The sequence below is a fragment of the Nicotiana sylvestris genome, chromosome 1, assembly GCF_000393655.2.
Source record: "Nicotiana sylvestris chromosome 1, ASM39365v2, whole genome shotgun sequence".
In the NCBI taxonomy this organism is placed as follows: Eukaryota; Viridiplantae; Streptophyta; class Magnoliopsida; order Solanales; family Solanaceae; genus Nicotiana; species Nicotiana sylvestris.
Window position 1 is genome coordinate 154,408,714 of NC_091057.1, and position 22,955 is coordinate 154,431,668.

General features: G+C 42.3%; 1 protein-coding gene across 1 annotated transcript; it reads left to right on the forward strand.

The window, feature by feature from the left end:
• The first annotated feature begins 3,027 nt into the window (after nucleotides 1-3,027).
• LOC138876435 (uncharacterized) lies at nucleotides 3,028-21,674 on the forward strand. The gene is made up of 11 exons (XM_070155359.1): nucleotides 3,028-3,304; nucleotides 3,486-3,865; nucleotides 8,534-8,769; nucleotides 8,931-9,049; nucleotides 9,170-9,237; nucleotides 9,631-9,933; nucleotides 10,186-10,707; nucleotides 14,522-14,948; nucleotides 15,350-15,597; nucleotides 17,166-17,616; nucleotides 21,439-21,674. The coding sequence occupies exons 1-11, from the start codon at nucleotides 3,028-3,030 to the stop codon at nucleotides 21,672-21,674; spliced, it is 3,267 nt and encodes a 1,088-aa protein (XP_070011460.1).
• Nucleotides 21,675-22,955: the final 1,281 nt, after the last annotated feature.

Here is a 22,955-nt window from a genome sequence, read left to right on the forward strand (position 1 = left end):
CCAAATCCAGCAGATAATGATAGCCGCTGATAACCAACAAAGGAGCCGGTCGGATGAGCGACTGATAAAAGGTTTAAAAATGGAAATTAGTGAGTGCCAGAGTGAGTCGGAGAATTTTGAGAATACCATAGCAGGACTCGAGACACACTGGGCAAAAAGAACAGAGGAGCGCAACCGGTACCTGCAGCAGTTGAAAATGGATCACAAGCAAACCATTGCCAATTTGAAGAGAAAGGTGGTCACTCTTGAGGACAGAGCAGCTGAGCAAGCCCAAACCTTTGAAGCTGAAAATAGACGTTGCTATGATTTACTGGCCCAAATGGAAGTAGAAATTCAGCAGTGGCAGAGCCAACATCTCCAGGATTCTCGGGTTTTGAAGGCCCGTAATGATCAAATAGAGCGCCTACTTATAGAAAAGAGGCAAACCGGGGATAAGATTAAGACCATTGCCCATGCCATCATTAGGAGGTGTCTACGATGCGAAGATATGACCCGCATTACCTTTTTCTCGGCAGTGATGATTTATTTCAAGTAGACCATGTATGAGCTGGAACAACTTGAAAGGGACCTCGCACCTAAGCCCGCGGCGAGGCCGAACGATGCCCCGCGGGCGCCAATTCTTAAAACTTTAATGTATTTATAGGTCGAGTCTGTATTTTCCGTCTTGGCGTCTTTTGTTTGTCCTTTCGCATCAGGGTGTATCAGTAGTTGTTGAGTTTGTATTTATTTCAAGTCTGTTAAAAAATGTTTAGTTTGCAATAGAATGTTTTAGTAATAAAAATGTTTCTTTATTTTTACACTTGTTTGTCTTGGACTACGTAATGATCTGATTCATGCAGCGTCCTGATACGTAGGCAATCCTCATCGGATCCGGTCACGTTTTTAACTTCAAATAAAAAAATAAAAAAATAAAAATAATAATAATAAATATATATATAAAATAAAGGGGAGCATAAAGAAAAACCGGAATGAAGCATGCCATCGATGCAAACATGTAGAAACTCACTTAACTGTATAGGTGCATCACACCCCAACGTGAGATTACCTGTCTGTTATTGGTTTTAAACTAACCGTTTGCTTGCCGCTAAGTCTAGGTTTTTAGAGAGATGGTTTGGTTTGGTGGAGGTCTGGCCTCACATTCATACTTTACGAGGTCGAAAGGAAGTGTTCAGCTGCCTGTCACTAAGTCAAGAGAAAGTATTCATACCTACTTCACGAGATCAAAGGGAAGTGTAGAGATGTCTTCAGAAATTCCTTCGCCAACGATTCCTATTTCCGAAGAGAGTTCAATCTCGGCCATCCCAACTTCTGAATCAGCAACTGCTGAAGAAAACAGAATCTTGTGGCTTCGCATGTTGGAAATGTTGGATGACTGGAATAATGGAAAAGAGCCACCGAGTGTAATCCCTAGATTCCCCGAGTTGTTCTCTAAGACAAGTGGGACTTCCAATGTCCCCATAAGTTATCCAACTAGCCCATTCGGATACCCTACCATTTTAGCCCACTCCGCTGGATCACCCTCCGATTTTTATCCCCAGGTGTCAACGACAGATGTGGCTCCAAACATATTCACGGCATCGCCCTGTCCAATTGCGGCACAACCCACTATACACAGGCCTAATTTTGACTCTTCCTCATTCACATTTCAAGCACCATCCTTCTCGCTGGAACCAACTCGGTTTACCACCAGTGCTCACCCTCAGCAGCCTAAGTACGAGTTTACGCCTGGGCAAGACCGTAATCCCAAAGCTTTTGAACAAGATGAAATGGCAAGAAGAATGAGGAGCCTCGAGCAGAGTTTAAAAAATATGCAAGGTTTAAGTGGGCAGAAGAGTGTCTCTTATACTGATCTGTGCATATTCCCTCACGTGCACCTGCCCGTAGGGTTCAAAACACCGAAGTTTGAGAAATATGATGGGCATGGCGATCCCATTGCTCACCTCAAAAAGTATTGCAACCAATTGCGTGGGGCTGGCGGCAAAGAAGAATTGTTGATGGCATACTTCGGAGAAAGCTTGGTGGGCATAGCCTCAGAATGGTATATGGATCAGGACATATCTCGATGGCACATTTGGGACGATCTTGCCAGAGATTTTGTAAGGCAGTTTCAGTATAATATTGACATCGCGCCGGATAGGAATTCTTTGTCAAACTTGAAGAAGAAACCCTCAGAAAGCTTCAGAGAATACGCTATTAAATGGCGCGAGCAAGCATCAAGGGTAAAACCTCCCATGGATGAAATAGAAATGGTTCACTACTTTCCTCCAAGCTCAAGAATCAGATTACTTCCAAAACATGATGTCGGCCATGGGGAAACCTTTCGCAGAAGCAATTAAGATCGGAGAAATGGTAGAAAATGGGCTAAAAACGGGTCGTATTTTAAGCCAATCTGCTATCAGAGCTACCTCCCAAGCCATTCAGGGTGGGTCTGGAGGAATAGCAAAGGGAAAGAAAATGGAAGAAACATTCATGGCAGCGTCGGGTACAAGGAGAAACTATACTCCCGGACCCCTTTTCTCAGAGAGGACCCCGCAGCACTATTACCCCCACCAAGATTTGACCTATACTCCTCAGCCATACTCGGTCATGAATACTCAGCCTTATGTCCGGCCACCGCAACAAGCCAGTCGGGGCCAAGCTCCACCTCCCAGAAATTAACCTCCTTACCGAAACCAATATAATCCACAACTACCCCAAAATAACTTCCGTCCTCAAGAACCACCCAGAAGACAAACTTTCACACCCATTGGTGAACCGTATTCTACCCTATTCCCAAAGCTAGTCCATATGGGTTTCTTGCAACCAGTCCCTCGTACAAGGCACAATCCAGCATCACCTGCTTACAAAGCCGGTGTCAGGTGTGCTTATCATTCGGGAGCAGAAGGGCATGATACCAATGATTGTTTGACTTTAAGAAGGGTGGTAGAGAACTTAACAGAATAGGGAAAGATAGTATTAAGGGACTAGGAGGTCCCAAATGTGACCAATAATCCGTTGCCCGCTCACAATAATGGGCCGTTGATTAGGATGATCTGTGAGGACAAAGAGTTTGATCCTGTCCTGAAAGCTATAATCGCCATTATCGATGCAGAGAGAAAGCCTAAAGCAGCCCTGAAGCAAGAGAAAGGGGAAAAGAAGACTAATACTATCAAGGCTGAGCTCGAAAAGAAGGCTGAGACAAAGACAAAGACGATGTTGCCTTCGAAGAATGAAGTTCTCTACATTCCACGAGGTCAATCAAAGAAGCCACAGATTTTCGAAATGAAAAGGAGAATACCGATGTACGGCGAAAGGGGCCTATATGGTTCGGGGGACGATCAAACCGCCTCGGCTGAATGAGCCAGAGGTTATCGGACGCGTAGCACAGAAGCCAATGAAAGACCCGTCTACGGTACCGTGGAATTATCAACAAACATTGGTTACATACAAAGGCAAATAAATCACGGGGGAACTTCCAGAAAATACTTCTGTTGGAAAATATTCAGACATTCAAGAAGTGAACAATGCCACACGGAAGCGTTTCCCACCCAAGAAGCATGTAAGCGCTGAAGAGGCAGAGGCTTTCTTCCAAAAGATGAATATGCCTGACTATGAAGTGGTGGATCAGTTGCGCAAATACCCTGAACAAGTGTCCATGCTATCTTTGCTAATGAGGTCCGCCGAACATCAGAAGATCCTGCTCAAAACCTTGAACGAAGCATATGTACCGGCTGAGACTTCAGTTGAACAACTTGAAAGAATGGCGGAAAGGTTCTTTGCGGTTAATCAAGTTTCTTTTAGCAAGAACGATTTACCTCCGGAGGGAGCAGCTCATAACAAGGCTTTACATCTGACAGTCAAGTGTGAAGACTACTACATCAAGCGAGTAATGTTGGATGGGGGTTCGGGTGTCGACATTTGTCCGCTCTCTACGCTACAAAGAATGGAAATCGGGGCTGTGAGCACGTTATTTTTGCCCTATATGAGAATTACTCCCAAAAAATTCAAAATAAAACAATTTTCCTTTGTGTGCAATTTTTGAATTTTCGTGGCATTTTTGGATAATTATTTGTATTTTTGTCTGTGCATGTTTATTTGTTAAATTAATAAAAAAATACAAAATATGTCGCATTTGCACTTAAGATTTAATTCCACAATTAGAAGTAATTAAGTTTGTTTTACAAGAAAGAAAAAAATCGTAAAAATAATGTACGTTGCATTTTTAGCATTTAATGTCCAAATTGTGTGATTTTATCGTAATTATTATTTAATTGTGTGTTAATTGTTATTGGGAGTTAATTTGCGCTTTTATAAATTAATTTAGTTCTATATGATAATTTAAGGATTTTTAGAATTTAGTTTCAGTTTAAGAAAAATAAAAGAAGAAAAGAGAGCAAAAAATATAAAGAAAATCGGAATTGGGCCTCTTCTCCAATTTTGAACCTAGGCCCAAAACACATATACCCAACCTTCCCCTACGACCCGGTCCATTTCAAACCGGGTCGACCCAGTCCATAACCCCAAAGACCCAACCCCTTTCTTCATTTTTCATTTTTCTTGCATTTTCCTAACCCTAAACCTAACAAACACCACCCGTCCCCTCTCTTTCTCTTCTTCTCCAAACTTCATCTCAAACCCTAGCAGCTATGGCTGCCTCCCTCCTCACACCCTTGCCCCCTCATGACACACACACATACGCAACACATACACACACACACAGCCTCATCGACCAAACGACCCCTCGTCGCGAACCTACGCCATGAACGACCTCGAACCTCAGTCCGCCATGGCCGTTGCCTCTTCTTCTTCGACGAGCTCCAGCAGCCATCGCACGAGCTGCCCATCATCATGTCATCGTATTCGTCGAACCAACAACCTTCATCGTCACCATCATCTTCGAGCTCGAGCTCGAGCTCGAGCTCTCATGGCTGCGACTTCTTCTTCTTTTTCATCGCACAGCTCAGTCCATCGAGCTCCATAGCCATCCCTGCTCCCTCATCTTCCTCATCGTCCTCACGATAGCCTAGCAGCAACCAGCCATACCCACGTCGCCATAACCAACCAAACGACCACCCTGTGTCGTCTCCTCTTCTGTCGAGCAACAGCCACAACAACCATCGTCCATCTCCCTTCAACAAATGAACAGCCCAAACGACCACTCAGTTCACGTCCAAACGAATCCCATGGCTGCTGCTTCGTCTGCTACGAGCCAACTCATCGTCCCCAGCCCCGTCGTCGTCACATCCAAACGACTATCGTTGCCTCCATAGCAAGCAAACCAGTAGCAACTTCCACGATCAGCTGTTGCCTCGTCGTTCTTCAGTTTCAATCCGTCGAGGTCGTCGTTTGTCGTTTTGAGTTCGTCAAGGTTAAAAGGAAGGTGGGTTTTCGTTGTTCGTCGAGATCCGGTATGTCGAGGTTGTTTGTTCGAGTTGTCCGTTTCCGTTCGAGCTCGTCGTTGTTCATTTCCGGTTAGTTGGTTTAAGTTTCATTTTTTGTCCGTATTTTGTTTGATATTTTCAGATCCGAAATTAGTATAAGTTTGATTCTTTTCTTGTTCGTTATTTTCACTTTGATTATTTCTTCAGTTTGTTTTTATTCATTTGTTCTTGTTTAGTTTTAATATAGAGATGTATTAGTCAATTGAATCCTTTACTTTGTTTGTAAAATTGTTAGATTTAGTTTGAGGTTCAATTGGTTATTTAATTTAGTGATTTGAATCTGTTTATTTGTTTTGTTTAAGTTTAATTTGAATTTGATGCTCAATGATTTGGATATACTTGTTTGTAATTGCTGTTGAAATCTGAAAGTAGATTTGTTGTTTAAAAATATTGTTCAGTCAAAATAATTCCAGTTGTTTCTTTGTTGTTCATCATTTAGTTTGAGTTTGTTCATAAAATTTGTTTCGGAATTGGTTATATTTGTTGTATTTTGGTTGGAATTGATTAGGTGAATTGGTTATAGCTGATGGGGGTAGATTGGTAAATTGCAGTATTTTTAGGGGTAAAATGGTAATTTCAGTAAGGTCGGAGGGGTATTTTTGGAATTGAAAATCTGAACAATTAATTATTTTGAGTGCTCTGTCCATTAAGATTAAATAATATTTTAATAATATTAAAATAGTACATGGTGGGGGACAAGACATAATGTAGTGGGGGAATAATATAATTGTTTAATGTAGGCATGGAGGACAAGATATAATGGGGGGATAATGTATTTGTTTAATGTAGTGGGGGACAAAACATTAAGTAGTGAGATTAAAAGGGGGATGAGTGGAAGATAATGAGTTTTAATTTTAAAATGCTGAAAGTTGGTAATAAATAGAGGGGACTTGGACAGAATAAAAAAGGGGAGCTGAATATTGAAGAGAGAGAAAAAATCCGAAAATATTAAGACTTACAAAAATACAAATAAAAACATTCTGGAAATTAAAAGAGAGAGCAGTATACACCTGATATACAATCTAAATATTCTGATATACTGATTCAGAAATTAAGAGTTAAACATTAATTAGTCTTTCAAAATCTGAAAAGATTCCCTTAGCTTCTGTCCGTTGATCGTTGTCGGTGTTTCTGGATTTTTATTTTGATTTTAAAAGCTGTCACTGGTTTCTCATGGCTGGTTGTTACTGGTTGCTGGGTGTTGCTGTTGTTGTATGCTACTGAATTTCTGCTGATCTCCCTTTTCTTTTGCTTCCAATATCAGGTACACAACAGACATGCTGGTTACTGTAAATTGAAACATGAAGCATGAATACGAAATGAAGAGTTGAAGTTCTGAATTTATTTTAATTATATTCTGAATTTTATTTGTATATATAAATTATTTAGCTTACTCTAATCAGAATCATGTAGCTGTTTAATATATATAGTGGAACATCTGACGATAGCTTAACGGACGAACTATCTATGTATTTCCTAAAAAATAAATAAATGGTGTAGTAACTCTGTCTAGTTAATTCGTTATTGCTGGATGATTATCATGTCTCAAAAAGCATGTTAGCTGATTTAGACTATTCTTAACCATTCAACAGTTAGTTCATTAAAAGAATATACCATTTCGGAACTTGTAGGAATATTGTTTAGTTAAATACTATTGATCAATTTCAGCATGTAAATGGTCTAGGATTAAAATTAGATTGCCAAGTTTTTTTTAATTTGACAAACTGTGAACATAGAACATACCTAGTATTATGTAATTAGGTAGTAACATGCGAATTATATGGCCCAGGTCCAGTTTTGGGCCATACATGTTGGGCCTGGGCCCGAATTGGCAACGGAATGCCCTGCTTGCATCATTTTCAGAATTTATGAATCATATTTGAAACCCAACTATAACAACTCAAGCATGTAAATAAATTAAGACCTTTTCTCTTTCATTTTTGTAGAGACAATTTTAATAAAAAAAATGTAGGCACTTTAGGATTATCCTTTTAAAATAAATGAGATGAGCCTCGCCCAATAAAAAGCACAATTGCGGGGCCCTCGATAAATGTTTAATTGAATACTTAGACTTCGGGATGGGCCGTTTAGCAAATTTCATGGCCTTCTCCAAAGTAATAAAGCGTTAGACTCTTTAGGCACGATTTTAATAATCTTACCTTCTTAACTCGGGTGTGCATTTCATGCGACCCAAATCCAAATCCTAAAACATTGAGTAAAAATGCGTTCCGGATTGCGGGTGCATTTCATGTGACGCAATCCAAAGACATGTTTTTTAAACGATGTTCGCATTCTTTTAAAAATATAATAATAAATGCGTTAAAGAGTTAAAACTTGCACATGAGCTTATAATATGTATTAAAATTAGATATCTAGCCATTACAACAGTTTAAGCGACCGTGCTAGAACCACGGGATTCGGGGGTGCCTAACACCTTCCCTCGGGTCAACAGAATTCCTTACTTAGAATTTCTGGTTCGCAGACTTCATTTGGAAAGTCGAATATTTTCCTCGATCCGGGATTCAATCGGTGACTTGGGACACCATAAATCTCCCAAGTGGCGACTCTGAAATAAATAAATAAATCCCATTTCGATTGTCCTTTAATTGGAAAAAACTCCCTTTCGCGCCCCTTCGCGGGCGGCGCGAGCGAAAAAAGGAGGTATGACAGGGGCCGAAAGGATTCGCCCCAACAATGTCTGTGTAAGAGCTTTTGATGGTATCAAGAGGGACACCCTCGGGAAAATAGACCTGGTATTGACTATAGGGCCGGTGGAGTTCGAAGTAACTATCCAGGTACTGGATATGGACACATCTTACAACTTTCTCCTCGGAAGGCCTTGGATTCATGCTGCAGGGGCTGTACCCTCCACTCTCCACCAAATGGTGAAGTTTGAATATGAAGACCGGGAAATTGTGGTCCACGGAGAAGACGAACAATCTATTTATCGGGACCCATCCATCCCATATCTTGAAGCAATGGAAGGGAGTGAGCGCACAGTTTATCAGGCTTTTGAAATTGTGCTGGCAGAGCAGTATGAAGAAGGAAAACCTTGCCCCCAACATTTCTTGTCCAACGCTTCAACCATGGTTGCTAAAGAAATGATCTGACAGGGATTCAAACCGGGAAAAGGGCTTGGAAAATCGTTGCAAGGAATAACTGAACCTATCACCTTGCCTTCCACTAAGAAACTCTTTGGGATAGGCTTCCAAACTACTCCAAAAGATGAAGATTGGGAAAAGAAGAGAAAAAATGATGGGCGAAAGTTGCCTCGACCATTGCCACATTTGTACGAAACTTTCGGAAGGCTGAATTTGCACAAACGGCCATTTTTGGGATTTTTTGACTGGTAGACCTACGCAGCCTTAAAATCTTCGTCCCCGAAGTGCTGAAAGGCCGTATCTGAAAACCGAGTCCTTCATCTTCAAAATTAAAAGATGGAATATAAATAGTTTTGTTTTGAGTCGAATAAAAGTTTTTCCTTCTTTAATCACATTAATAAATGTGCAGGATGAGCACAAATCAAAATGAACCGTTCTCAGTCTTTAGCGAGGCCCCTATACAACTCCACATGTGGTGGAATGATCTGAAAGACGATAGTAAGGAGATAGTGGGAAGAATTTTAGGAGGTTTTGTCAATCTGTTGAATATCAAGCCGAGGACAGATATCCTTGAGGCTCTAATACCGTTCTGGGACCCAACCCGCAATGTATTCCATTTTGTTGACCTTTAACTTTCACCTACACTAGAGGAAATCGCCGGATATGCGGGATTGAATGGGAAATTAAGGGGACAATATTTGCTTTCACCAAGACCGGTATCTCCGCACGGGTTTTTGGATTTGCTAAACATTAGTCGGAAGGTGCAAAATGATGATTTGTCGAGAGGATGCTGCGCTCTCCAATTCTTATATCAACGGTATGGTACTCCTCAGGGTTTTGAAGAGCCGATCCTCGGACTAACTCATGCTGGGAACAAGAACAAGTAGGAGGCGAGACGTACTTTGGCATTCATAACAACATTCCAGGGAATCGTGGTTTGTCCCCGCAAAGATAAGAAAATAGAGATAGGCCTTGTAGGTATGGTTGATGTTACAATCAAGAAAACTAACAGTACTGTGGTCCCTTTGGTTTTGTCCGAAATCTACCGAGCTTTAACTATATGCCGAGAAGGAGGAAATTTCTTCCAATGATGCAATCTGTTACTCCAGCTGTGGATGCAAGAACACCTCTGTCACCGAGTAGGATACATGAATCACAGGTTGACCGAACAAAATTGTATCAGTGGTTTTGAGAAACGGATGACAGGCGTTGTATTCCCCAAAGGTGTCGAAGCGTGGCTTGCACGATTAAGGACAACAACAGCCGACCAAATTGAATGGGCATTTGGGTGGTTGTCTGATACTGAGGTAATATACATGGCGGCTGAGGAATGTCATATTCTTTTGATGGGAGTTCGCAGTATCCAACCATATGCTCCTCATCGGGTATTGCGCCAACTAGGAAAATTTCAGGTAATTCCCACTGATGAGGATCTAAGTAAGCACGCCATTGAGTTGAGTCCAGGAGTCGTGTTCCCCGAAGGAAAAATTAGAAAGTTGTGGCACGAATGTAGATTCATTGAGCCCAAGACTATGGTTCGAGAACTGGCTAAGGGTGAGGTAGACCCAAAGTACGATGTTTGGTTCGGGAAAATGTTCCAGATTCGTCAGAGACATGCTAAAAGAGCTCATGTCCAACAATTTACGGATGATTCGCATGAATAGTGGGGTTGGTTGGCGAGAGAAGAAGGTTACCGGGCTGAAATCGGGAAGCTGAAGCAACAAGTTGAAAGGCTTAAATTTGAGAACAGCGTGCAAGTTACCTCGGAGCAGGGTGAAAAGAACAAATTAACCAAAGAAAACCAGGCACTAAAAGCCCGAATTCGCCAAGTTAGTAAGAGTAACAAGGACCGACAGCAACGTCGCTCCGATGAAAGGTTGATAGCAGAGTTGAGAAATCAATTCAGCAAAAGCCAAGAGGACTTGGAGAGATACGAGGCTTGCATAGCAAGAATGCGGGTCAGATGGGCAAAAGGTACAATGGCACGGAGAAAACATCTACAACAAGTCATAAGGGATTCTGAAATAAGCATTGGACTATTAAGAGAAACAAACTCCACTCTTCAGGAGCGGGTCTTTAAACAAGCCCGAAATGCCCGGGCAGACAGAAGGCGCTGTTATGATTTAATGGACAGAATGGAAGAACAAATGGAGAGGTTTCAGGATCGACTCGCCGACAATGCTCAAGTACTGGGACTAAAGAACCGGCGAATAGAGCAACTGTTCGGGGAAAGGGATAACATCCAAGGTAGGATTGATGAGATTGGGCACTGCATCTACATGAGATGCCTAGCATGTGAGCAAATACCTCGTGATACCCTTCTTGCCTCCATCATGGGCTACGTCCACCGGATCATGAATGAGTTGAAGAGCTTGCAAAGGGGTCTTACACCAAAGCCCGCGGAAAGGCCGAACGATGCCTCACGGGCACCTAAATTGAAATCTTTAATGTATCCCTAGTTCGAGTCTTGTTTGTTGACTTTATGGGTCCGTTGTCTCCCATATGTTGTTTTTTTTTCATCGAGTTAGGTTAAGAATTTTGGAATCTGTATTTTGATGTTCTTTGTTTAAAATAAGTAGCTTGTAATAGCAAATTTTGGTGATGAATTGAATGATTCCAAAAGAGTTTTGTGTCTTTACTTTGCGGCACGAACTACGCCTGGTCTGATTCGTGCGGGGTCACGATACGTAGGCAATCTCTATAGGATTCGACCGTAATTAAAAAATAAAAGAGAGAGAGAGAAGAAGAAAAGAGAGGTCCCTGAAACGCTCGAAAGAGGCACAAATAAAATAAGCCGGGATGATGCATGCGGTCAGAGCAAAAGCATGTTAGAAATGGTTAACTGCCTAAGAACATTGCATCCCCCAACGTGCAATTACAATATCCGTTAAGACTCTAACACTGACAAGTTTGTTGTTTTTCCAATCTATATCAGTTAGTTTGTTAAAGCGTACTGGCACCGTACCATTATCAAACAAGATCAAAAGGGCCCATACCAGAAAGCATGACTGGCTCAGACAACAGTGTTGAGTCGGAAAAGACGGCAAATCGGATGCTGGAGGAGGCCATGGAAAAAATGGAAAAGATGAGGCTGGAAATGAATGAAATGTAGATAGCCTTAGCTAGAGCCCAAAAGGGGCATGAACTACATGTTACTCCTACTCTCCAACCAGGACACACGCCAGAATACCCCTCTCCCGGCCCTTCAACGAGTTTCCCAAGCCATCACTACTATCAGGGAAGAGAGGCCTATGATACCCAAGCTCCACCACCCAATCAGAATCCTCCTCCACCAAATGTTCCCGTCTTTGTGGCGCCTGCCCCAGTCCCATTGCACAGATCATCTAGTGAGCCATTGTTTCAGGCTCACGATACACAATATTACCCCCCTGAACTCACATTCAAAGCACCCGAGCCACATACCTATAATCCCCACTTTGAGGTCCCGACGGAGATTGAAAACCCGGCTAAGAGCCAAGACCAGGACGAGGTGATGCGGAAATTTAAAAGCCTGGAGCAGTCCTTCAGGAACATGCACGGGTTAGGCAACCAAGTCAGCGTGGCTTACAAGAATCTATGCCCTTTCCCTGACGTCCAATTACCAGCAGGGTTCAAGATGCCCAAATTCGATTTATACGAAGGGCATGGAGATCCTATGGTACATCTACGGGGCTTTTGTAGCAAGATGAGGGGAGCGGGGGGCAAAGATAAGCTACTAATAGCTTACTTTGGCTAGAGTTTGAGCGGGTCGGCACTAGAGTGGTATACAAAATAAGATTCACGAAGGTGGTACACCTGGGATGATCTGGCACAGGCTTTCGCAGGACACTTCCAATACAACCTTGAGATAGTCCCAGACCGTCTCACATTGCTAAAGTTTGAGAAGAAACCCGGAAAGAGCTTCTGAGAATTTGGGTTCCGATGGAGAGAACAGGCAGCCAGAGTTGATCCTCCAATGAGAGAGGGAGAAATGGTAGATTACTTTCTACAAACTCTAGAGCCAACTTACTTCGGTCACTTGGTGACGTCAGTTGGCAAATCCTTCAACGAAGTGGTGAAAATGGGAGGTATGATAGAAGAGGGACTTAAGTCCAATAAGATCCTGAGTTACTCGGCAATTAAGGCAACAACTCAGGCCATTCAGAGCGGCACGGGAGGTGCGCTCGGAAAGAAAAGGAGAGAAGAGGTCACGACAATAGAGGCAGGCAATTGGTCCAGATCTAGAGGTCCTTCCCCTCATTACCAACCCAGACTCCATCATCCAAACTACCCACATATTCCAAATTACCCTCCACAACCCTACTACCCACCACAAGAACAACATTTTTCCGTCCATCAAGCTCAGACATATACTCAACCTCCGGCTCACCCGCAATGGCGCGCGCCAGCTCCCCACAATACACACCCACCTCCACATAATACCTACCCACCACCACAAAACACCTATCCACCACCAAGAGCCTATAGGAACCCTCCAGGGATGGGTTTCAGAGGAAATCCGGCTTCCAGAAATGAAAGATTGCAGAGGCAATGAACCTTTACTGAGTTGGGAGAAACTTATACTGCCTTGTTCCACAAATTAAGGCAGTTGGGTTTATTAAATCCTGTTGAGCCTAGGTTGCCAAATCCCTTACCCCAAAATATGGATCACTCGGTAAGATGTGAATATTGTTCGGGAGCTCCCGGACATGATACCGAGAAATGTTGGAGGCTGAAACATGCGATACAAGATCTTATTGATACCAACAAGATCGAGGTACAGGCACCGGAGGCACCTAACATTAACCAGAACCCATTGCCAAAGCACCCTGAAGCCCACATGATCGAGCTTGTGCACGAAGGAGGGGAGCCGAAGAAACCCCCACAGACAGTGATGATGATCTGTGCCACTCCGAAAGAAAAATCGACCGGTGGGGAAGCAGGGGTACAGTTGAAGGGGGAAGATGTCAAGCCAGTGGTGATAGGGAAGAATCCATCCACCGCTACAAAGAAACCAGAGCCAGCCAAATTGGTAGTGTCGGGAGTATCATCTGCACCCGTAGTTGTTGTGAAAGGGGTCTACAGGGAACCGGTCATGATAAAGCCGGTAGTCCAATTGCCAGTGATTGATAGAAAGGCTGTGCCTTGGAAGTATGAAAAGGCAGTGGTAATGTACAAGGGAAAGCAAGTGGAGGAGGATAGTTGTGAGGTGCAGGGACTGACTCGATCGGGACGGTGTTTTACTACCGTGGAGTTGAGAAGGTCCAACCCAACAGTAACAAAGAAACCCGTGTCAGAAGAAGAGGCGGAGGAATTCCTAAAAAAGATGAAAGTGCAGGATTACTCTGTTGTCGAACAATTGAAGAAAACACCGGCCCAGATCTCGTTGTTATCACTATTGATCCATTCGGACGAGCATCGCTGGGCCCTGATGAAAATACTAAATAAAGCTCATGTGCCCAATGAAATTTCAGTGAACCACCTTGAAACGATTGCCAACAAAATTTTTGAGGTAAACAGGGTAACGTTCTCTGATGACGATTTGCCAGTGGAGGGCACGGAACATAATAAGCTCTCTATTTGACTGTCAAATGTGAAAATACGACAGTTACTCGGGCGTTGGTGGATAATGGTTCAAGTGCCAATATTTGTCCATTATCCACACTCAACCAGTTGAAGATTGACCATGATAGAATCCACAAGAACAACGTTTGCGTCCGAGGATTTGACGGAAGTGGAACAGACACCGTGGGGGATATTATACTCGAGTTGACCATCGGCCCGGTCGAGTTTACTATGGAGTTCTAGGTATTAGATGCCACAGTATCTTATAACCTTTTGTTGGGACGACCGTGGATCCACGCGGCCAAAGCAGTGTCATCCACATTGCATCAAATGGTCAAGTTTGAATGGGACAGACAAGATGTCATGCTGCATGGGGAAGACACTGCGTGCACCATGGGAGGTGCCATTGTGCCATTCATAGAAACCAATGATGACAAAGGTCTCTGGGTTTATCAGATTTTTGATGCAGTGTCAACAAACAAGATTCCTGAGGGTAAAAGCATTCCACACCCCAGAATAGCTTCCGCAACCGTCATGATAGTTTCGGAGATGCTAAGTAATGGGTTCGTGCCAGGAAAAGGTCTGGGGGCTGAGCTCCAAGGAATTGTTCAACCTGTCTCTTTGCCCAAGAATTTAGAGACTTTCGGGTTGGGATTCAAACCAACTGCAGCAGATATAAAGCGAGCTCGGAAAATGAAGAAGAAAGTTTGGGTTCTTCCCAAGCCAGTTCCGCGTCTCTCTAGATCTTTTGTTAGAGCAGGTGTCACAAGGTCGTCAGTCCCGAAAATTCGTAGACCGTTGATTGGGCCAGATGGAGATTTGGATGAGGGCTTAGAAAGAATGTTCGCAGATGTCAACACAATAGAAGCTGGAGAGGGTTCCAGTAAGGCAGGCATACAGTTTGTGGGGCCTAGGGCCAATGTCAACAATTGGATAGCTACTCCTCTTCCTACTCGGAGGGAGTCCTGGTAGGTGGCTCTGATTTTCCTTTTTTGTTTTCTGGATTATTCTAGGGTTGTAATCCAGATTCCTTTTTATTTCTATTACTGCTCAACAAAGTGTGAAACCTTGTTATCCTATAATTCAATAAAACGAAAAAGTTTCTTCTTTATTCCTTATTTTATATGTTATTATTAATTTTGTTTCCTTCGTTTCTTTTTCTGAACAGTTCTTTTCATACTGGTTCTAATGACATGGCATGCACAACGGATCTTCAACCTAGTCTAAAAGATCAATCTGATTCCGAACTAACTATACAAGAGGTCGATTGTGATAATGAATCAGAATATGATGAGGATGAAGCCTTCGAGGAGATAAACATGGAGTTAAGTCAGTTTGAAGAAAAATCCAAGCCCAACTTAAATGACACAGAAGCCATCAATTTAGGGGATGCCGACGATATCAGAGAAACTATAATAAGCATCCAAATTGCACCAAATATTAGGGAAGAATTGATCAAAACACTTATTAAGTTCAACGATGTTTTTGCATGGTCATATGATGACATGCCGGGGTTAAGAACAGATTTAGTGGTTCATAAATTGCCCACTGACCCGGCATGCCCTCCCATCAAGCAGAAATTGAGGAAGTTCAAAATGGATATGAGCGTGAAGATTAAAGAAGAAGTAACCAAGCAGCTGCAAGCAAAGGTTATTCGTGTCACTCGATATCCTGATTGGTTGGCTAATGTGGTGCCGATGCCAAAGAAAGATGGGAAGATCAGGGTGTGTGTCGATTACCGCAATCTGAACAGGGCAAGCCCAAAGGACAACTTTCCTTTACCCAACATCCATATCTTGATTGACAATTGTGCCGGACGTGAGCTCGGATCTTTTGTAGATTGCTATGCTGGGTATCATCAGATTCTGATGGATGAAGAAGATGCGGAAAAGACGACATTCATTACGCCGTGGGGAACTTATTGTTACCGGGTGATGCCATTTGGTTTGAAGAATACTGGGGCAATGTACATGAGAGCAATGACTACTGTGTTTCATGACATGATCCATAAAGAAATCGAGGTGTACGTGGACGATGTAATCATAAAGTCTAAGCATTAGGAGGACCATGTAGCAGACCTAAGGAAGTTTTTTCAAAGACTTAGAAGGTATGATATTAAGCTTAACCAGGCTAAATGTGCCTTTGGTGTTCCATCTGGAAAGATGTTGGGATTCATCGTCAGTCAGTGAGGTATTGAACTGGACCCATCAAAGATCAAATCTATCCAAGATTTCCCACCGCCGAAGAACAAGACAAAAGTAATGAGTCTGTTGGGAAGGTTGAACTACATCAGCATATTTATTGCTCAACTCAAAGCAATTTGTGAACTCATCTTTCGACTACTGAAGAAAGATGCTACGATAGAATGGACGACAGAATGTCAGGAGGCATTTGACCGGATCAAAGGATATTTATCAAATCCACCTGTGTTGGTTCCACCTGAGCCGGGAAGACCATTAATCCTTTATCTAACGGTCCTGGAGAATTCGTTTGGCTGCGTGTTGGGGCAACACGACATCACAAGAAGGAAAGAGCAAGCCATCTATTATCTCAGCAAGAAGTTTACAGTCTATGAGGTTAAGTACACTCAACTTGAGAAGACATGTTGTGCTCTAACTTGGGTAGCACAAAAGTTTAAGTATTATCTGTCGTCACATAGTACTTACCTTATTTCACGCCTGGATCCATTGAAGTATATTTTCCAGAAGCCTATGCCCACAGGAAGATTGGAAAATGGAAGATATTACTCATAGAGTTCGACATTGTCTATGTGATGAGGACGGCCATGAAAGCCCAAGCATTGGCCGATCACTTGGCTGAGAATCCTATTGATGAAGAATACGAGCCTTTGAGGATGTATTTTCCAGATGAAGAAGTGATGCATATAGAGGAGTTAGAACTGAATGAGGAACCAGGGTGGAAGCTTTTCTTCGATGGGGCTGCGAATGCAAAAGGAGTTGGAATAGGAGCGGCACTTATTTCTGAAACAGGACATCACTATCATGTTACAGCTCAGCTACATTTCTATTGTACCAACAACATGGTTGAATATGAGGCATGCATTCTGGGCTTACGTTTAGCTGCAGACATGGATGTCCAGGACGTCTTGGTCTTGGAAGACTCAGACCTTCTAGTACATCAGATCCAGGGTGAATGGGAAACACGGGATTTAAAGCTTATACCATATCGACAATGTTTGCATGATCTAAGCAAGCGATTTCGATCAGTGGAGTTCAGACACATCCCGAGAATTTACAATGAGGTTACTGATGCTTTGGACACTTTAGCATCGATGTTGCACCATCCAGACAAGATCCATGTTGACCCGTTACATATTCAGGTTCGTGATCAACATGTTTATTACAACATGATAGAGGAAGAAGTGGATGGAAATCCATGGTTTTATGACGTCAAGGAGTACCTCAGGATGGGGATATACCCGGAGCAGGCCACCGGAGATCAAAAAAGAGCTATCCGACGATTGTCAAATGGATTCTTCCTCAGTGGAGGAGTGCTGTACAAAAGAACCCCAGATTTGGGATTGCTGAGATGTATAGATGCTAGTCAAGCCACGATAGTGATGACAGAGGTACATGCTGGAGTATGTGGGCCCCATATGAGCAGGTATGTATTGGCAAAGAAGATTCTACGAGCGGGATATTATTGGCTCACCATGGAGCATGATTGTATCAGTTTCGTGCGAAAATGTCATCAGTGTCAGATACACGGAGATCTGATTCATTCTCCGCCGACAGAATTGCATACAATGTCAGCGCCATGGTCATTTGTTGCGTGGGGCATGGATATCATTGGACCATTGAGCCGGCAGCTTCAAACGGTCATAGGTTCATTCTGGTAACCATCGATTATTTCACCAAATGGGTAGAGGCCAAGACTTTCAAGTCAGTGACCAAAAAAGCGGTGGTGGATTTTGTCCATTCCCATATCATCTGTAGATTTGGGATCTCGAAGGTGATCATCACGGACAACGGTGCTAATCTTAACAGCAGTTTGATGAAAGAAGTATGTCAACAGTTCAAGATTACACATCGTAATTCCACCCCGTATTGTCCCAAGGTGAATGGTGCAGTTGAGGCAGCCAACAAAAACATAAAAAAGATTTTGAGGAAGATGGTAGAAGGGTCCATACAGTGGCATGAAAAGCTACCGTTTGCATTGTTGGGTTATCGCACTACTGTTCGTACATCAGTAGGTGCAACTCCTTATTCGTTGGTATACAGAACTGAAGCAGTGATACCAGCAGAAGTTGAAATTCCATCCCTTCGGATTGTCGTTGAGGCCGGGATTGATGATGATGAATGGGTCAAAGCCCGACTGGAGCAGTTGAGCTTAATTGATGAAAAACGATTGGTAGCAGTATGCCATGGCCAGTTATATCAGAAGAGAATGACAAGAGCATATAATAAGAAGGTGCGCCCTAGGAAATTTGAAGTAGGGCAGCAAGTATTGAAACGGATCCTCCCACATCAGATCGAGGCAAAAGGCAAGTTCGCCCCGAATTGGCAAGGGCCGTATATTGTGACCAGAGTATTATCCAACGACGCTTTACGTCTGACAGATGTCGAAGAAAGATGCGTCGACATGGCTATCAATTCTGATGCAGTCAAAAGATATTATGTGTAATTTCTTTTGTTGTTTATTTATTTGTTTGTACTTGGTGCTTATCGGATAATGAAATAACGGAGGCGATTCTCACTTCTATCCAAACACTTTTAACTTTTGCTTTACCCCTTTGAGCCTTACTTATCCTTTTATACCCCTCTCTTGGAATCATTAATGAAAAGAAAAAATGAAAAAGAGAAAAGAAGGAGAATGATAAAAAAAGGGTCGCAAGAAAAACAAAGGAATCAAGTGAACTACGTTCGACCTGATTCCTCAAAGAAGATACGTAGGCGCCTCACGGCTCGGTCATAATGTAACAAAAATAAAAAAAAATCCCCAAGCAAGAAAACTGGGGCAGAAGTTATGTTTTTAAATTTTTTTTTTAAAAAGAGTTTGATTCCAAGAGTTGTAATGTTTTACCCATCAAAGTTATTTTGAATTTTATATCTTTTTCTTCTAAGCCCCACATAAAACCCATATTGATGTCCGAAAAAGACCTCTCGATCAGTATCCGAGAGGTGCCAAGACATGCAAATGAAAGCCGAGAATAACACGCCGGTCCCCGACTGAATGAGGATCATGAGCTAAAAGAATTGATAGCTATAAGAATTCCCAGCAGAGAGAATCTTACCGGCAGCACTCTAATCCCTAGTTGAGAAAATAAGATGAGAGAGTCTTATCGGTGAAAACCTTCACAGGCACCATAAGGCGACGTAATCTAAGAGAAGCAAAATGAGAGAGTCTTATCGGTGAAAACCTTCACAGGCGCCATAAGACGACGTAGGCTGAGAGAAGAAAAATGAGAGAGTCTTATCGGTGAAAACCTTCACAGGCACCATAAGGCGCTGGGAACTGAGAGAAATGAGAGAGTCTTGTTAGTGAAAACCCCGCGAAGGGCACTATGAGGCGACAAGATAGATTGGCAAAAAGGATCCACATTTTGCGAAGAGGTGGGCACCTATTTATCCCCAGCAAGTGAAGACATCAGAAAGATTGATCGACACAAATAGACTGGGTTGATTAATCCGGAATGCACGACATGATCGTTGGAATCAGTTATACCACCTAGATAAGTTCATTTCTTTTCTTTTCCCCAACATTTGTTCAGAAAGATTTTCTCTTTTTCTATCTTTTCATTTATTTGTTTAAAAGACTTTTTCCAGAAATTTATTTTTTAGAAAGGTCTTTCATAGCTTACTATCAGTTGCCAAAATGGTACAATGCAAAATGTGAAGAGGACAGGCCAGAGACAAGGCAATAAGACAAAAGACGTTGGTTGCAAGGCCGAATAATATTGGTCTAAATGGCAAGGAAAGTACGGGGAAGAACCGGAAAAACAGCATGTTGAAGAAATTGTGGGCTAAGTTCCAAGAGAATCCCCAGCAGAACTCCGACCGATTATCGACCAAAGTTCTGAGGTAGTCGGACAACACATAGTGGGAAATGAAGAAAGGAAAATCCATCTTCAGCAAAATAACCCCCAGCAAGTTTTGAGACACAGAACGGGGAAGGGATAAATGGAAAAACCATCCCCAACAGAATGTTATCCCCAGCGAATAACATCATCCCCAACAAGTTTTGGGAATTCCAAACAGGAATAAGGGGAAGGAAACAATCATCCCCCATCATGAGTGACATGACCACTCGCCATATTTTAAAAACTAACTAAATTTTCTTTGATTTGAATAGGAAAATAAAGTATTGATGATGGCCGAAAGACACGCCCTAAGAAAGATCGCATTCACTGGGGTAGAATATTTTCTACCACACTTGGAAATTTTCTCGAAGAATCGAGGAAACCAATTCAAGTTATTATTTAGCAATTAGGCGCCCACCTGTATAACAAGGGAATATGTTTCATGTCTTTACCATTAGGTGCCCACCTGTATAATAAGGGAATACATTTCATGTCTTTACCATTAGGCGCCCACCTGTATAACAAGGGAATACATTTCATGTCTTTACCATTAGGCGCCCACCTGTATAACAAGGGAATACGTTTCATGTCTTTACCATTAGGCGCCCACCTGTATAACAAGGGAATACATTTCATGTCTTTACCATTAGGCGCCCACATGTATAACAAGGGAATATTTTTCATGTCTTTACCATTAGGCGCTCACCTGTATAATAAGGGAATACGTTTCATGTCTTTACCAATTAGGCACCCACCTGTATAACAAGGGAATACGTTTCATGTCTTTACCAATTAGGCGGCCACCTGTATAACAAGGGAATACATTTCATGTCTTTACCAATTAGGTGCCCACCTGTATAACAAGGGAATACATTTCATGTCTTTACCAATTAGGCGTCCACCTGTATAACAAGGGAATACATTTCATGTCTCCACCAATTAGGCGCCCACCTATATAACAAGGGAATACATTTCATGTCTTTACCAATTAGGTGACCACCTGTATAATAAGGGAATACATTTCATGTCTTTACCAATTAGGCGCCCACCTGTATAACAAGGGAATACATTTCATGTCTTTACCAATTAGGCGACCACCTGTATAACAAGGGAATACATTTCATGTCTTTACCAATTAGGCACTCACTTGTATAACAAGGGAATACTTTCATGTCTTTACCAATTAGACGCCCACATGTATAATAAGGGAATACATTTCATGTCTTTACCAATTAGGCGCCCACCTGTATAACAAGGGAATACATTTCATGTCTTTACTAATTAAGCGCCCACCTGTATAACGAGGGAATATTTTTCAGTCTTTACATTTCAGGTCTTGAAATCCGTAACCCACCAAAAGGCAGAAGGTTACAACAAAAGATCCACAGCATAATGCAGGAAGCTGCATCCTCAAGCGGACAGAACAAAAAGATGCAAACTGGTGTTCAGGAAAGCAAGAGGCCGGTGTCATCCCCGTCAGTTCTCAAAAAAAAGAAGCACCGGAATCGACGCAAGCCGACAAGAAAGCAAGGCATCAAGAACAAATGGAAGATAGATGGGATCTTGTAATCTGTAGTCTAGCCTAGCTTCTTGATTTTTCTTTTAAGAACGGTGTAATAAGGAGATCGGTAAGTAGTAATAACAGCATGCAACAACAGTAACAACAAATTGCAGTCCCATGGTAGTCCCAGCTACAAAAACTTCCCGAACTACATTGACCTGATTCCCCTTTAGTCAGGATATGTAGGAAATCTTTGAAGCGAAGGTCCGGTCAAATCTTTTAAAAAAACGCTTCGCACGGAGTACTCGAACGGGCAAAAATCGCTCGTATCCGCTCACTTTATCTTTGCACGAAAACTCTTTGTGTTTTCGGACAAAGAGGGGCAGCTGTGAGCACGTGATTTTTGCCCTATATGAGAATTACTCCCAAAAAATTCAAAATAAAATAATTTTCCTTTGTGTGCAATTTTTGAATTTTCGTGGCATTTTTGGATAATTATTTGTATTTTTGTCTGTGCATGTTTATTTGTTAAATTAATAAAAAAAATACAAAATATGTCGCATTTGCACTTAGGATTTAATTCCACAATTAGAAGTAATTAAGTTTGTTTTACAAGAAAGAAAAAAATCGTTAAAAAAATGTACGTTGCATTTTTAGCATTTAATGTCCAAATTGTGTGATTTTATCGTAATTATTATTTAATTGTGTGTTAATTGTTATTGGGAGTTAATTTGCGCTTTTATAAATTAATTTAGTTCTATATGATAATTTAAGGATTTTTAGAATTTAGTTTCAGTTTAAGAAAAATAAAAGATGAAAAGAGAGCAAAAAATATAAAGAAAATCGGAATTGGGCCTCTTCTCCAATTTTGAACCTAGGCCCAAAACACCTATACCCAACCTTCCCCTACGACCCGGTCCATTTCAAACCGGATCGACCCAGTCCATAACCCCAAAGACCCAACCCCTTTCTTCATTTTTCATTTTTCTTGCATTTTCCTAACCCTAAACCTAACAAACACTACCCGCCCCCCTCTCTTTCTCTTCTTCTCCAAACTTCATCCCAAACCCTAGCAGCCATGGCTGCCTCCCCCTCACACCCCTGCCCCCTCATGCCACACACACATACGCAACACATACACACACACACACAGCCTCGTCGACCAAGCGACCCCTCGCCGCAAACCTGCGCCATGAACGACCTCGAACCTCAGTCTGCCATGGCTGCTGCCTCTTCTTCTTCGACGAGCTCCAGTAGCCATCGCGCGAGCTTCCCATCATCATGTCATCGTCTTCGTCGAACTAACAGCCTTCGTCGCCGCCATCTTCTTCGAGCTCGAGCTCGAGCTC

Coding starts and splice junctions, on each gene's coding strand:
- LOC138876435 (XM_070155359.1), top strand. CDS start 3,028: ATGATCTGTGAGGACAAAGAGTTTGATCCTGTCCTGAAAGCTATAATC. Junction 9,934..10,185: donor GCCAACTAGGAAAATTTCAG/GTAATTCCCACT, acceptor TCGCATGAATAG/TGGGGTTGGTTGGCGAGAGA. Junction 10,708..14,521: donor GACTCGCCGACAATGCTCAA/GTACTGGGACTA, acceptor TGGGTTTATCAG/ATTTTTGATGCAGTGTCAAC.